General features: G+C 47.0%; 1 protein-coding gene across 7 annotated transcripts in view; it reads right to left on the minus strand.

Annotated features, from left to right (window-relative positions):
* Positions 1–12652, minus strand: part of SH3KBP1 (SH3 domain containing kinase binding protein 1) — a 383658-nt gene that overhangs the window by 63968 nt on the left and 307038 nt on the right. For all 7 annotated transcript variants that reach the window (XM_064278074.1, XM_064278072.1, XM_064278078.1 and 4 more), the window contains 3 exons: positions 6891–6942; positions 3427–3507; positions 435–594 (listed from right to left, as the gene is read on the minus strand). In XM_064278074.1, coding sequence (XP_064134144.1) covers positions 435–594; positions 3427–3507; positions 6891–6942 — 293 coding nt within the window. The remainder of the gene's footprint in view (positions 1–434; positions 595–3426; positions 3508–6890; positions 6943–12652) is intronic.

Consider the following 12652-nt stretch of genomic DNA (forward strand, 5'->3'; position numbering starts at 1 on the left):
ACGGGCATAGCAGATGGGCCAGGGGTGTGAAAGGAGGCACAACAGGACAGGGAGCAGGTTCCCTGATGTCACTGAGTGAGTGTGAGGTGCACACCAGAGGTCAGTAGGGCACCTAGGTGGGCAAGTACGAGCATGCCGCCACATTTCCGGTCAGAACAGCTGGCTTGGCTCTAATGAAGCTAAGTCCCTGTGTGGGGGCAGGGCCTAGATGCTGGGGGCAGATCCTCATCCACTAACCCTATAACCCACACGGCACCTCCTAACCTTGGGGTCACTTCTGCCCAAATGCAGGGACAACGACAGAAGTGGCCAGAGTCTGGGACAACTTGGCTAGAGGGCATAGAAGAAAGCTTTATCCCCTACCTCCCTCCGTCTTCCCTTTCTGTGTTCCGTGGCTGCCCCACCCACCCCCAGAAGCCAGCATGAAGCAGTACCTGGTGTGGGTCAGAGGACCCACTGGTCGTTCTGGCCTTCTTGGGGGCATCGCGCCAGGTCTGTTGACAGAATTGGTCTTAGGTGGCCGAGGCTTTTTTGGCGGTATGGCAGGAACGGAGGGTTTCTGTAAATCCAGTTTTGGCTCTCTGTCTGGTCTTTCTTTAAATCATTGTTTAAAAAGACCATAAAGAAAACAGATAGACCCAGTATAAGCGACAGAACTCAGGTACAAATTGTTTCCTGCTTTAAAAAAAAAATCCCGGCTGACATTTGTGAAAATAAGGGGGAAGAAGAGGAGCATCATTTCTCCTTTGCCATGCTAGAAAAAGGCCCACGGAGCAGCAGCTCACTGCCCCCTTCTTCTGCTCCTTTGTTCATACTGATCCCTCCATCTAGAATGTCCTTCCAGCCACTGCCTATGCTCAGCAAACTCCTACTCATCCTTCAACTCATGGCTGAAATGCAACAACAGATTCTTCTCAACAGCTGGGCCTGCTTCCAAAGGCAGACTTATTTACTTCTTGACCCAAGGACCTAAGGGCAACCCTTCACGAACAGGCTCTGCCTGGACCACACTACCTCCCGGGTGTTCGCATGCTTGGCACAGCCTGCTTGGCTGTAAGCCCCCGATGGCAGGGCCCACGTCTGGCCATCTCTCTGAAACCCTGCACAGTGCCCAGCACACAGCAGGGGCTAGGCAAATGTCTGATGGGTTTGGCAAAGGGCCCCCAGGACCTGCTGGGTGTGGGGAGGAAAGAGGCCTGGAACCTCTCAGGTCAGCATGTGGAAAGGGCCATGAGCCAATCCAGGGGGAAGAGTTTCAGGGAACAATGGTTAGTTCTGGATTCTTTTTGTGCAGTTTGAACTTGGAAGGTAAACTGGGTTGCACAGGTATTTTCTTTCCAAGGCGTTTTGGCATCAGAGCTATGAGAATGAAGTTGAAGCCGGATGTGGTAGCAAAGCTGTGCAGTACTCAGTGACAGCTTCATGTTTTCTGTCCTCAGCTAGCCTTGTCCTGTGCATGGCCTAAAAGCATATACCCACGTTCTTCGTTCTAAAGACGGAACTTCAGAGAGGTGCCAACTAGAGAACAGCTAGGGAACTTAGGTTTGCTTGTAAGGTGCTACTCAGAACGTTTTACCTGCAAACCCAAACTTATGCTGTTTGGGTCCCCAGGCCAAGGGGCAAAAGCTTTAAACAGCCTATCAGGTATATCACAGATATCACTGTGCTCATCCCCACAGCATTTCTGTGGGTAAATATTCTCCAACCAGGAATGCTGGGAACTCACACACTGGTACATGAGCACCAACTGAGGAAGGGCTTCTCTGGAATACAAAGGACGGGAGATTTTTCTTGCGGGGCAGTGGGACAGGGACCAGAGCATCAGTGGCCTACAGAATGAATGGGAGAGGGGGCTTGGCCTGGCCAAATTGTGAGGAGAAGGCTGGTTTCCTGGCCAGGGCTCCTGCCTTCCACTGTGGCATAGAGCAAGGGATCATGGGACCAGTGGTGTGTGGCCACATGGCCATCCAACTGGGGCAATTGTTCCTACATAAGTCGAGTCCATGTTAGACACTGTGGATCAGAGGCAAGAATGTCCTCACCATGGAGCCTGGCTATGACAAAGAAACTAGCCACATGTCCTCCATGAAGATAGGGGACAGCGTTTGGATATTTCATAGCACATACTTCTACTGAAGACGTATTCACATGGTATACATTCACTGGCTATCTTTTCATTGTGTCTGTTACACAGACCTGGGCTTCACAGTGAGGTTTCTACAACTCAAGTTTTAACTGTTCGCTGTGAGAGAAAGAGGTATAACTTCTTAAGAGATTGCAATGTTAGCAAAACTTCGGGCAGGTTGATATATTAAATTTCACAATAAAATTTCATGAGGCCACCAGGGAACACCTCCAAATAATTATATTCATTAATTTAGCATTGCTCTTGCGGCTGAAACATAACTGCTTTTTAAAATGGAAATTGCTATGCCCCCTGTTCCTAACAATAACATAGCACTTTTCTCATAAAATGTATGACCAATTAAATCTTAGACACGTAAGGAAAAAAGCCTTCCACAGCCTGCAGGTTCCTTTGGGAGAGACACTCAGAACAGTAGGAGTCAGGCACACTGGCAAAACTGTGTAACCAATGAGGCAAGTTAAGCTACTTCCCTGCAAATGACATTTCTGACCACCTTCAGGAGACCTTGGGTGGCTCAAATGGTTAAGAGCTTGGCCACTAATGGAAAGGCTAGCAGTTGAATCCACTCCCTTAGAGGTGCCTTGGAAGGAAGGCCTGGTGATCTATTTCTAAAAGGGCACAGCCCTGAAAACTCTATGGGGCAGTTCTACTCTGACACATAGGGTTGCCATGAATCAGAATCAACACAAGAGTAACTTTTGTTTTGTTTTTCAGGAGACTCTGGGCTCTGAACTGCTTTTCCTAGTTCTGCCAAGTGTCTCCTGCCCCAACATTTTTGACCAAGGACACGTGTCTATAACACGGTCAGCAGGGACTGAGGAATAGAGCTATCATTTGTATGAATGGGAGCTTAAGCCATGTCCATCCTTCAACAGTTAATGGGCACCCTGGGGTACTAGGCATTAGGGGGAAGGCCCGTCTGGCTATAACATGGGGAAGACACGTCTGGGCCCTCAAGGAACTTCCGGTCATCATCATGACTTCAGGATGCTGCTGGTGCGGGTGGGGTGGTGATGGCAGAGGCATCGCTGAAGAGCCCCAATATGCAACTTTGCTAAGTTGGTTGTTTTTCATTTGATGAGAAATTTTGACCCAAAGAAGTGCCGTATAACCTTCTCTTATTTCCTTAGAAATGGGATGTTTAAAAGTAACCAAAACCGAGCCATAATCCACCATATTCTAAAGAAAAAGCAAATTCTGTGGGTAATCAGGATGCCCCTGTGACAGACGGCTTTGCCTACTGCTGCTCTGGAAGCACCGGGGAAGAATTGATCTCATACCTTTTTCTTCTGTTCTGTTTGGAAGCGTTTCTGGTCTTTCAGGAGGTATCTTTTTAATTTCATGTTTCCTCTCAGTGGTACCTAGAGGGGAAAGGATAATAGTGATCAGAAAATGTTTTCTTTATTTGTTTACTTGGCACACCAGCAGTTAAATATTTATCAGGTACAACAAAGTCAAGAGATTTTTTTTTTTTCCTGAGCTGGGTGCTGGTGTTATCTGGCAAACAGGAGCTGCTCAGAAACACAGCAGAAATCTTTTCTGGCCTATGTCTTTAAGTTGGCCTGCCTATGCTTCCTTAATTTACAAGAAAAGCACTAATATCTTTGATATTTAAGCTTGACTTCTCTAGGCATCAACACAGTCACACAGAAAATCACTGGGGGGAATGTGTATAAATAAACAAGTCAATCATCAAAATGTACAAATAACGAGTCACTGGATATCATGCTGTACAAATAAAAAGGAATTTCACAGGGACCTGGACTCCATTTTGTAGTGGTTTTAAAATATGGCCTCCAACCGTCTGGTAAGCAACCAGCTGCTGTGGAGTCGATTCTGACTCATGGCTACCCCATGGATGTTGGAGTAGAACTGTGCTCCATAGGGTTTTCGACGGTTGATTTTTCACAAGAAGGTTGCTAGGCCTTTCTTCTAAGGTGCCTCTGGGTGGACTCGAACCTCCAACTGAGTATGTTAACCACACGAACCACCCAGGAACTCCAGTTGTTTGATATCCCTCCCATTAAGAGGTGAGGTCTATAGCCCCTTGCCTGGAAGGTGGGTGGGCTTGTGACTGCCTCAACCAAAGTGATACCATGTGATTTCATAAAAGGCCATGTCACTTACGCTGGAATACCGAACTGACATGTAAGAAGCTCAGCTACCTTGAGGCTGCCATGCTGGAGAGGCCCCGTGGAGGCATCCCAGCCAACAGCCCCAGCTGAGCCCAGTCCTCAGCTGTCTGTACCGTGCGGTGCCAGGCACGTGAGCAAAGAAGTGGCTCCTCCAGCCTCAGCTGATCCAGCATTCCCAGCTGAGGTCCCATCCTCGTGGAGCAGAGCCAAGCCGTCCTGGTTGGGCTCCGTTCAAATTCATGACCCACGGAACCCGTGAGCTTTTGGTTGTTGCTTTATGCCACTACATTATGCAGCAAGAGTAACCGGAACGGAACACGTTTTTAAGTTGAAGAATGTGCAGAGAAGATACGGTGGTTCTCTCAAAGTCCCTCCTGTCTGTAACTGTGTCCCTCAAGTATTACATTTTCCAAATGTGCCAATTAGCATTTCATCTTTACCCAGGTGGATGGCAGCTGCTCCCTCGCTTGGGGCCCTCATCAGTGCCAGAAGCCTCAGGGATGTAAAAGCAGTTGGAAAATAGTTAAAGCACCAAACAAATCCAAAACATTGCTGTTATATATGCATTTGGTTAAGTGCTTGGCAAACTCTTTACACGACCAGCCCCAGAGATGGGCGCTTGGAACACACACTTCACCTAAATCTTCTTAACGACTCAGTACAATTAAACTCTGTATTGGAGTTTTGTTATCAATTCCACATCTGTTGTGGGTTTTTTTTTTAATCAAATAATTGAAAATAATAAAAGTTGATGATGAGTAAAAGTTGATGATGAGGAAAATATGAATATCTACCTCTCGTTACCAAGCAGTTTCCAAGATTCTTCTGCAGGATAGATGAGCGGTAGAAATAATCTAGGAAGATTAGATGCCATCTTGCTTTGCCCCACCCACAGAGACCCATCATAAACTCGGGTAAAATTATTTGAAAAGGGTAAGAGTTTTGCCTACTATGATACAATCTAGACTCCTAATGACAATGAAGACATTCAGTATGATACCCAGAGATACAGCAGGAACTGACAATCCTAATATCAGGAAGACTCCAATCCAAGTTACACTCTAGGCTACTTGAGCCTTGGACCACTAGACCCATTTCCTTGGTCTCTTATGGGTTATTAAGACCTCTGGGGAAAAGCGTCTTCAGAGAAAAGCAAATAAATAGCCTGCTGTAATTTCTGCACAATAAAATATTTCTACTGCCAGAACCACCAGGTGGCAAAATTAAACTGCTCAACACAAACGAGGGTGGGGGCAGAGCAGGAGATGTAATTAACATCCCATTTCAGGGCTTATTCTCTGTAATTCTCAGCTACGCAGAAGGAAATGGGAAAGGAATCTGTGGTCACGCTGATTCCCTCCACAACTTGGTGGGCCAAAAGAACTTAAAAGAAAAAAACACTCATTAATAAATTTATAAACAAACCAATTTGGAAATTTATTCATTCAAAAAAAAAAAAAAACCCCACTGCTGTCTAGTCGATTCCAACTCATAGCAACCCTTATGGGACAGAGTAGAACTGCCCCATTGGATTTCCAAGGAGCGACTTGGTGGCTTTGAACTGCCGACCTTTTGGTTAGCAGCCAAGCTCTTAACCACTATGCCACCAGGGCGCCAATCATTTAAATGGTATATAAAATATCATGATACAGAAACTGAAATTGTGAATGTGCAGAACCGGAAATACCTTTACTCTTCTTCTATTTTAGTTGCTAATTTTTTTTAAATGCCACTTAACTAGTTATTCATGCTTCTGTGAATAACTTCTCTCCCCAATGAATTTTAGTAATTATAAAGGGGAATTCTAGTCCACCTTTATGCATGAGAATCTAGTATGTAATGAGTTACCCGAATTCCCACCATCAATTCTACCTATATTATTCAACCCTAATATCTGAACTACGCAGAAGAAATAAATTGGATGCTTTTCAAGATTAAAAAAGAATCATGGGAGAAAGTATTTATTGGTAGAAAGCAAAATCTTTTTGGAATGTGAAATAAGTGCAAATTTTGGTTAACCACACAGGGCACAATGAAAATTCAGCAACTCTGTACATGCCCTGGTGGCACAGGGGTTAAGAGCTCTGGCTGCTAACCAAAAGGCTGGCAGTTCGAAGCCACTAGTCGCTCCTTGGAAACCCTATGGGGCAGTGCTACTCTGTCCTATATAGGGTCACTATGAGTCAGAATCGACTCAATGGCAGTGGGTTTTTATACACACCCAGTTGTCACTGGGCAGGTCACCATGACCCATGAGGAGAGATGTTCCCCAAGCTGACCCTAGATGGGGCACATGCAAAGCAGCACAATTAGGTCCTCCTTGGCTCATAGGAGTTTGTTAAAAAGAAAAAGAAAGCAAAACAAACTCAGTTTATTTTAAAGCTCTTTCTGGCCACTGTCTTTGGGAACTCAGAAACTTTCACTGTATCAAGGACACATTTTATTTTTCAGGAAAAACAGCAGTATATTTAAATTCTGTCTGCCTAGATCAAATCACCATTTCCCAGTCTGGCCATCCAGGAATCTTGTGTTCTCTCAGGGGTGATCTGAATACGTGTATGCCAAGAGCAAGATGCACACTGTGCTGACGGAACTGAAAGGTACATTACCTGCCCCTTGTTTGATGACAGGAGCTGATGGAGGGGGTGGCTTCTTGGGTCTCTGAAAAATGAATCAAAAGTAGAGCACGTGAGAATGCTGGCAAGCCTCTTCTCTGACATAAGGACCACAGACATTGTTTTCTAGATGCAGTTTGGACAACCCAGAAAACCTCTCCAAAAAAATTGAGCAACTCTCTCTCCAGGGATGTCAGTTTTTGGCACCTTTAAACAAACACTAAAATAAATTCAGTCTGCAAAACAAACTCCATCAGCGAATGAAGCGCCATTTCCCTCTTTCTAAATTTGTAACAGCCTTCTGGAAAAGCACGCCTCAGCAAAAATGGCCTGACACCAGCAAGCACAATGGTACTCCTACGCCGAAACAGCATTTGCAATTAAGATTTAATCTGCTGAATAACCCAGTGCTTCAGAGTCACTGGTACAACTCAACTCGAAATCAAATCTGCTCAAATCTGCTCTCCGTGGGGAAACGACACCATGGCGGAGGGCCCGCTGCGGCCAAGAGGGGTTCCAAGCCTTCTGCCCCTTTCCACCCCACAGCTGGCAGGCTGTTTGTGGCACTCCCACAGACCAGTCCCACCCTGTCACAAGTGATGAGATGGAACGGATTTTTCGCCGCATATCAGCGGCTGTTTGTTTTTCTTTCGTGCCCTTGCACTCTGTAGCTGAAGGAGGCAATCAATGACTGTCATCCTTGAACCAGCTCCAAAGGCACAGGAGCCAGGCATCTCTTGCTCACAAAAGATCAACTGTGGTCGGGCAGTGGCCGGAGAACCCAGCCGGGACGCCAGTCTCAGGCTACCACATTAGTACTACTGCCAGGCTAAGGGAAGTGGGGGCCAAGTGCAAGGGGACAGCCATCGCCACACTGAAATCATTACAGACAGATGGACACGGGGAAGGTCTGAGCCTATGATCTATGTCGCTGCTGACACTTCTATGCCCTCTGGGCATCATCGGGCTTGTGACTTTTCAAAAGTGCCAAGAGTCTCCTCTGCTCTCAGAAAACATGCTACTGTGCCCTTACTGCAGAGGCCAGCAGAAGTGGCCACCCATCAGCAGCCCTGACCCACCAAGGTCTGGTGCAGCCCCAGGGCCCGGAGAATCTCAGGCCCACATGGGACTTTCTCAGGGGGCATCATCACATTTAGGCTCTGGATTCACAGCATTTTAGTTCTGCTCTTTACTAGCTGGGCAATTTGGCCAGGTTCCTCCTGGTAAGCAGGCTAGCACCGTGGGGTAAGAGGTGAGGCTTCAGAATCAGACTGCCAACGATTAGCTGTGGACACTGGGTAACTTATCTCACCCAGCCGAACCTTCCCATCTGTAAGGGGTGATATTACTATTACCTCCCTTCTAGGGACGCTGTGAGGGTTAAATGGCACAGAGTGAGCGCAGAGTTACTTAATCCTCGTGACAGCTCTATGAAGTAGTGATCGTCTTATGCCCATGTTGCAGATGAGGTCATTGAGGCTTCGAGGTCACCCAGCTAGTACAGGGGGCTGGGAGCTGGGCATGCAGCCCAGGCTGTCTACCCCACAGGCACGCTCTTGACCACTGTGAGCAGTGCACCCTCCATGGTGAGTCCACCACTCCCACAGGGTTTAGAAAAGCATGGAACTGTCTGCATCATGTTAAAGCTGAGAAAAAATAACCAGATATCAAGTTGCAGCTACAGCATGAGCTCAACTATGTTATAAAATATACAGAAAGAGCAAAAGACTGGAAAGCAATCCATTTAGAGTGACCTGTGATTTGTGGGCTTGTGGGTGCCTGGGTTTGTGTGTGCGTCCCCTTCTTAGTATTCTTCTGTCTTGTCTATGTGAGAACACAAACTTTGGTAGAGAAAAGAAAGGAAGGAAGCTGTGCGGAGGGCCCCTCGCCTTGCGTACAAGCCTCCACGGGAGGGATTCTTTCTGGCTTACACAGCTCAGGTCACTCTTTCGCCTTGGACAGTCTCTTCCAGCTCCCTACCGCTTCGCAAGGCCTTCCCTTTTCTTTCACCCTTCTCTGTCTTTGCCCTCACCTGAGGACAGATGTGTGTTTACCTAATGAAGTTATCCTTGAACCTCTGCCAATTAACCTTCCTTTACCTTAGCATCAGAGTAATTGCTTACTCACCAAATTGCCAACACCCTGTGACCTAATTCCTCCCAGCCAAGTCCCACAAATGCCAGCTCCTAGATGTCTCACTCCTCCACTGGTCTGAGCATTTTCACTCCTCCACTGGTCTGAGCATTTTTATAACCAATTTCACAGGCGCCTCCCCTCACTGAGGCTGTTGCCCCAGAGACCTTGCCTCAAACCACAGGGCCCCAAATAAAAAAAATAAAAACAATTACGAGTCATCATATTTTCCAAGACTACTGTGCTAGCAATGGAAAAAAAAATCTGACGGTTGTGTCATATTTGGCATGGAGCAGACACATGAAACGTGACAGGGCAGAGCAGAGGGGCAGAGAGAGAGAGGACGGGAAATGTTGTGCCACCAGACAGCGTGTGAAAGGTGTGGTCCCAGCGCGTGCGCAGGTGAAACATGGCAGGGAACGAGAAGCCAGTGGGCAGCGATATGAGTTTCTGCTTGGAGCCTGGGCAGGTGCAGAGGCGGCTGGGGCAGAGTTCGGAAAGGAAGGAACAGTTTGGCAGCTGTCTATCCTGCCTCCTCCACACCTGACTAATGCTGGCCAGGTGCCTGCTTTGCTGGTTAACTGAGTGGGTTTACAGATTTTCCTTCGGTTTTTTGCTTTTCTCTTGACTGACTTCACTTTCTCCGGTTTCATCCAACTTCTTCACAGCCTTCATGCCTCCTTGGATGAGAAGCTATGCCAGTTTTCAAATAAGATGTTTTCTAAGGCAATTCTAGGTTCCCCGGGGTGCTGCAAATGGTTAACACGCTTGGCTGCTAACCAAAAGATTGGAGGTTCGAGTCCGCCCAGAGGAACCTCAAAGAAAGGCCTGGTGTTCGACTTCTGAAAAATCAGCCATTGAAAACCCTATGGAGCTCAGTTCTACTCTGATACACATGGGGTCGCCGTGAGCCGAAGTCGACACCACGGCAGCTGGAAGTAAGGTAATTCTAAACAAGTGTCAGGGCTTGGGTTCTGTCTAGCTCTGGGCCGTGCTCCCAATGATTAATAAAATTAATAAATGCTTAATACTTGGGCTGCCGTGACTTTTTATTTCAATGCAATCGGAAGACAGGACAGTTAGAACTGCAAAAGTAGATTGGATAAACGTGTAGCAAAATTTGACAGTGGAAAATGCACCCCAGGAGGTCATGCTTCTTAAATAAGATGTGAGCATATCACTTAGTTGATTTCCCTCAAAATGTCACATTGTAACTGGATGAAGCAATTGGGACTAAGGGAACCCCAGGGTAAGCAGGAAGCCAACGTTTCCTCTACCAAGTTTACCAGCAATAAGATATTAACTTGCTTTATGGCTGCTAACCAAAAGGTTGGCAGTTTGAATCCACCAGGCACTCCTTGGAAACTCTATGGGGCAGTTTTACTCTGTCCTATAAGGTTGCTATGAGTCGGTAATCGAGTCGACAGCAGTGGGTTTTAGTGGGAGGTGTGTGGACAGAAATAGCCTTTCTGCTCAGGCCAGGAGTTTAAGTCATAAATTTTTAGAAGCACTTGTTCTAGTTACTTTTTCTCTCCCTCCAGGATGAAAGTAAAATACCTCAATTCTGCACTCAGGTGGCTTCAGCCTGCTCAATTTGCAGGTAAATGTTAAAAAAAAAAAAAAAAAAGAGGATGTTAAAGCTACTAGTGCCACAGGCGTCCTCTGTACAGCTGAGAAAACGGAAGCCAAGATGGGCTATGTCAACAGCTTGTTGGTGGCCATAGTGGGCCTAGGGCTCACATCTCTCAACATCCAGACTAGGGGGATTCCTTAAAAACGAGCTAACGTAAAAATGCTCCTAAGAACACAGAGCCCACATTTTCTGTTTTTCTGGGCAGGAAAAAGGTCTGCCTTGGCCTTCATGAAGACAGGGATCAGAGGCCAAAGTGCATGTGTGTCTGTGTCTGCCTGTGTGTGTGTCTGGGTGTGGAGTCGCTGGCTTAGACAAGGACTCGGATATAATCCTTCAAAGGATATATTAAGGCTAGATGAGATTTCTTCCCATTACTACGAGCGAAGACATAAATTGAAATTTTCTGGAGTGAGGACAGCAGGAAGGCAAGCTTTGCTTCCTGTTGAAGGATTCGGAACTGACTCTGCTCGGTGCTTGGCAAGGTTGGCCAGTCCTTGGCAACAGACCTCATCAGCTGGTTCCACTGTTCTCTCTGGCAGGAATTTTGACTTGCAACTTTGCCTCTTCTGCCAGTTTGCCTTCAGAGGTCTGGCCCCAGCGATATGATGTGCTGAAAATAACCAGGGGAGTATACCCCTGGAGGCTAGGCACCCTTCAGGGGTGCTTTGTCAGAGGGCCAGAAGCAAATCGCAGCTTGATTCTGAGCAATTCTGGGCCTTGGGAAACCTTCCCCCATGTACCCAGCTGCTAAGTTCTGTGGAGGTGCTTGTGGGAAAGAAATGGATGGTTCCTGACTGGGGCACTCCTCACTGTTTAAAAATACTCAGGGGTCTCTTCTCTGCCCTCTTCTCCCCTGCTCCTGGAGGACCAGACATACCTTTGAAGTGTGAGGCTAGGGCTATGTCCATAACTGCCCCTAAGCAACCTACAGAGTCCCCATCAACTGCCTGCCCTGTCATCAGCACAGGAGACCCCTAGGAGCCACTGTGCAACTTGCCCTGGGGAGGGGCTCTCTGGGTTCCTCTTAGCGTCTGGCCTGGTGGTTCACGTCCATGGTCTCCCTCTCAGCTAGGTTCCCAGACTGGTGGCCTTTTGGGTGGTTGGCCAGGCTTTGGTATTCAGCTTCTCCCCAAGATGCTTTCTCAGTTCACCCCCTTGGCTCACCTCTTTGCTTCATCCATTCCACCCTGGAAGGGGGGGCCTTGACTGCATAACCAGACCCCACATCTGGATGTGAGGACCTAGGCCCCCCTTTATCTGGGAAGGGGAATCTGACAAGGGACCTGGCTTCCCCTTTCTCCTCCTTCCACTTTTCCTCCTCTTTTAAACTCATATAAGACAGCAGCAAGCAGGAGAGGAGGGGACACAAGGAAGCAAGGGAAGGTACACACTGGCACCCAACAATCAAAGGACAAGGATTCTTGAGCATCAACCATGTTCCAGGTACTCTGTCAGGCCCTTGAGGGAGAAGCTTGGGACAATGGCTCTGTCTTTAAGGAGACTGCAATTCAGATGGAGCAATGTGAGAAGACCACTTTGGGCCAGAAAATTTCCAACGAGATGCTCAACTGGGATAGGGCAGCTGTTAAGTACCACCAGGGAGGGGAGAAGGAGCACCATCCACGCCACTTTTGGGAAGCACAGTTGGGGCTTGGTCAACAGGCCACAAAGATGCCTTGATGATACTCCTCAATCTGCACTTGAAACCACCCATGGAAATTAATGTACAAAACATAAATGTCATAGGTGAAATTTTTTTTCATAATGCTTATTAGAAGCACATTTTATTTTTGGAAGACTAAAAAAGTTGAAATAATTTATTGGGAATCTTCAGAACTTAGAAAAAAATAATGTTGTTGCTAGTTGCCATTGAGTCAGCTCTGACTCACAGTGACCCCAAGGTACAACACAACAAAACGTAGCCCGGTCCTGTGCCATCTTCATGATCAGTGGTATGGTTGAGTCCATTATTATAGCCACTCTGTTTTGA

Source organism: Loxodonta africana, chromosome X, assembly GCF_030014295.1.
Source record: "Loxodonta africana isolate mLoxAfr1 chromosome X, mLoxAfr1.hap2, whole genome shotgun sequence".
NCBI classification, from domain to species: domain Eukaryota; kingdom Metazoa; phylum Chordata; class Mammalia; order Proboscidea; family Elephantidae; genus Loxodonta; species Loxodonta africana.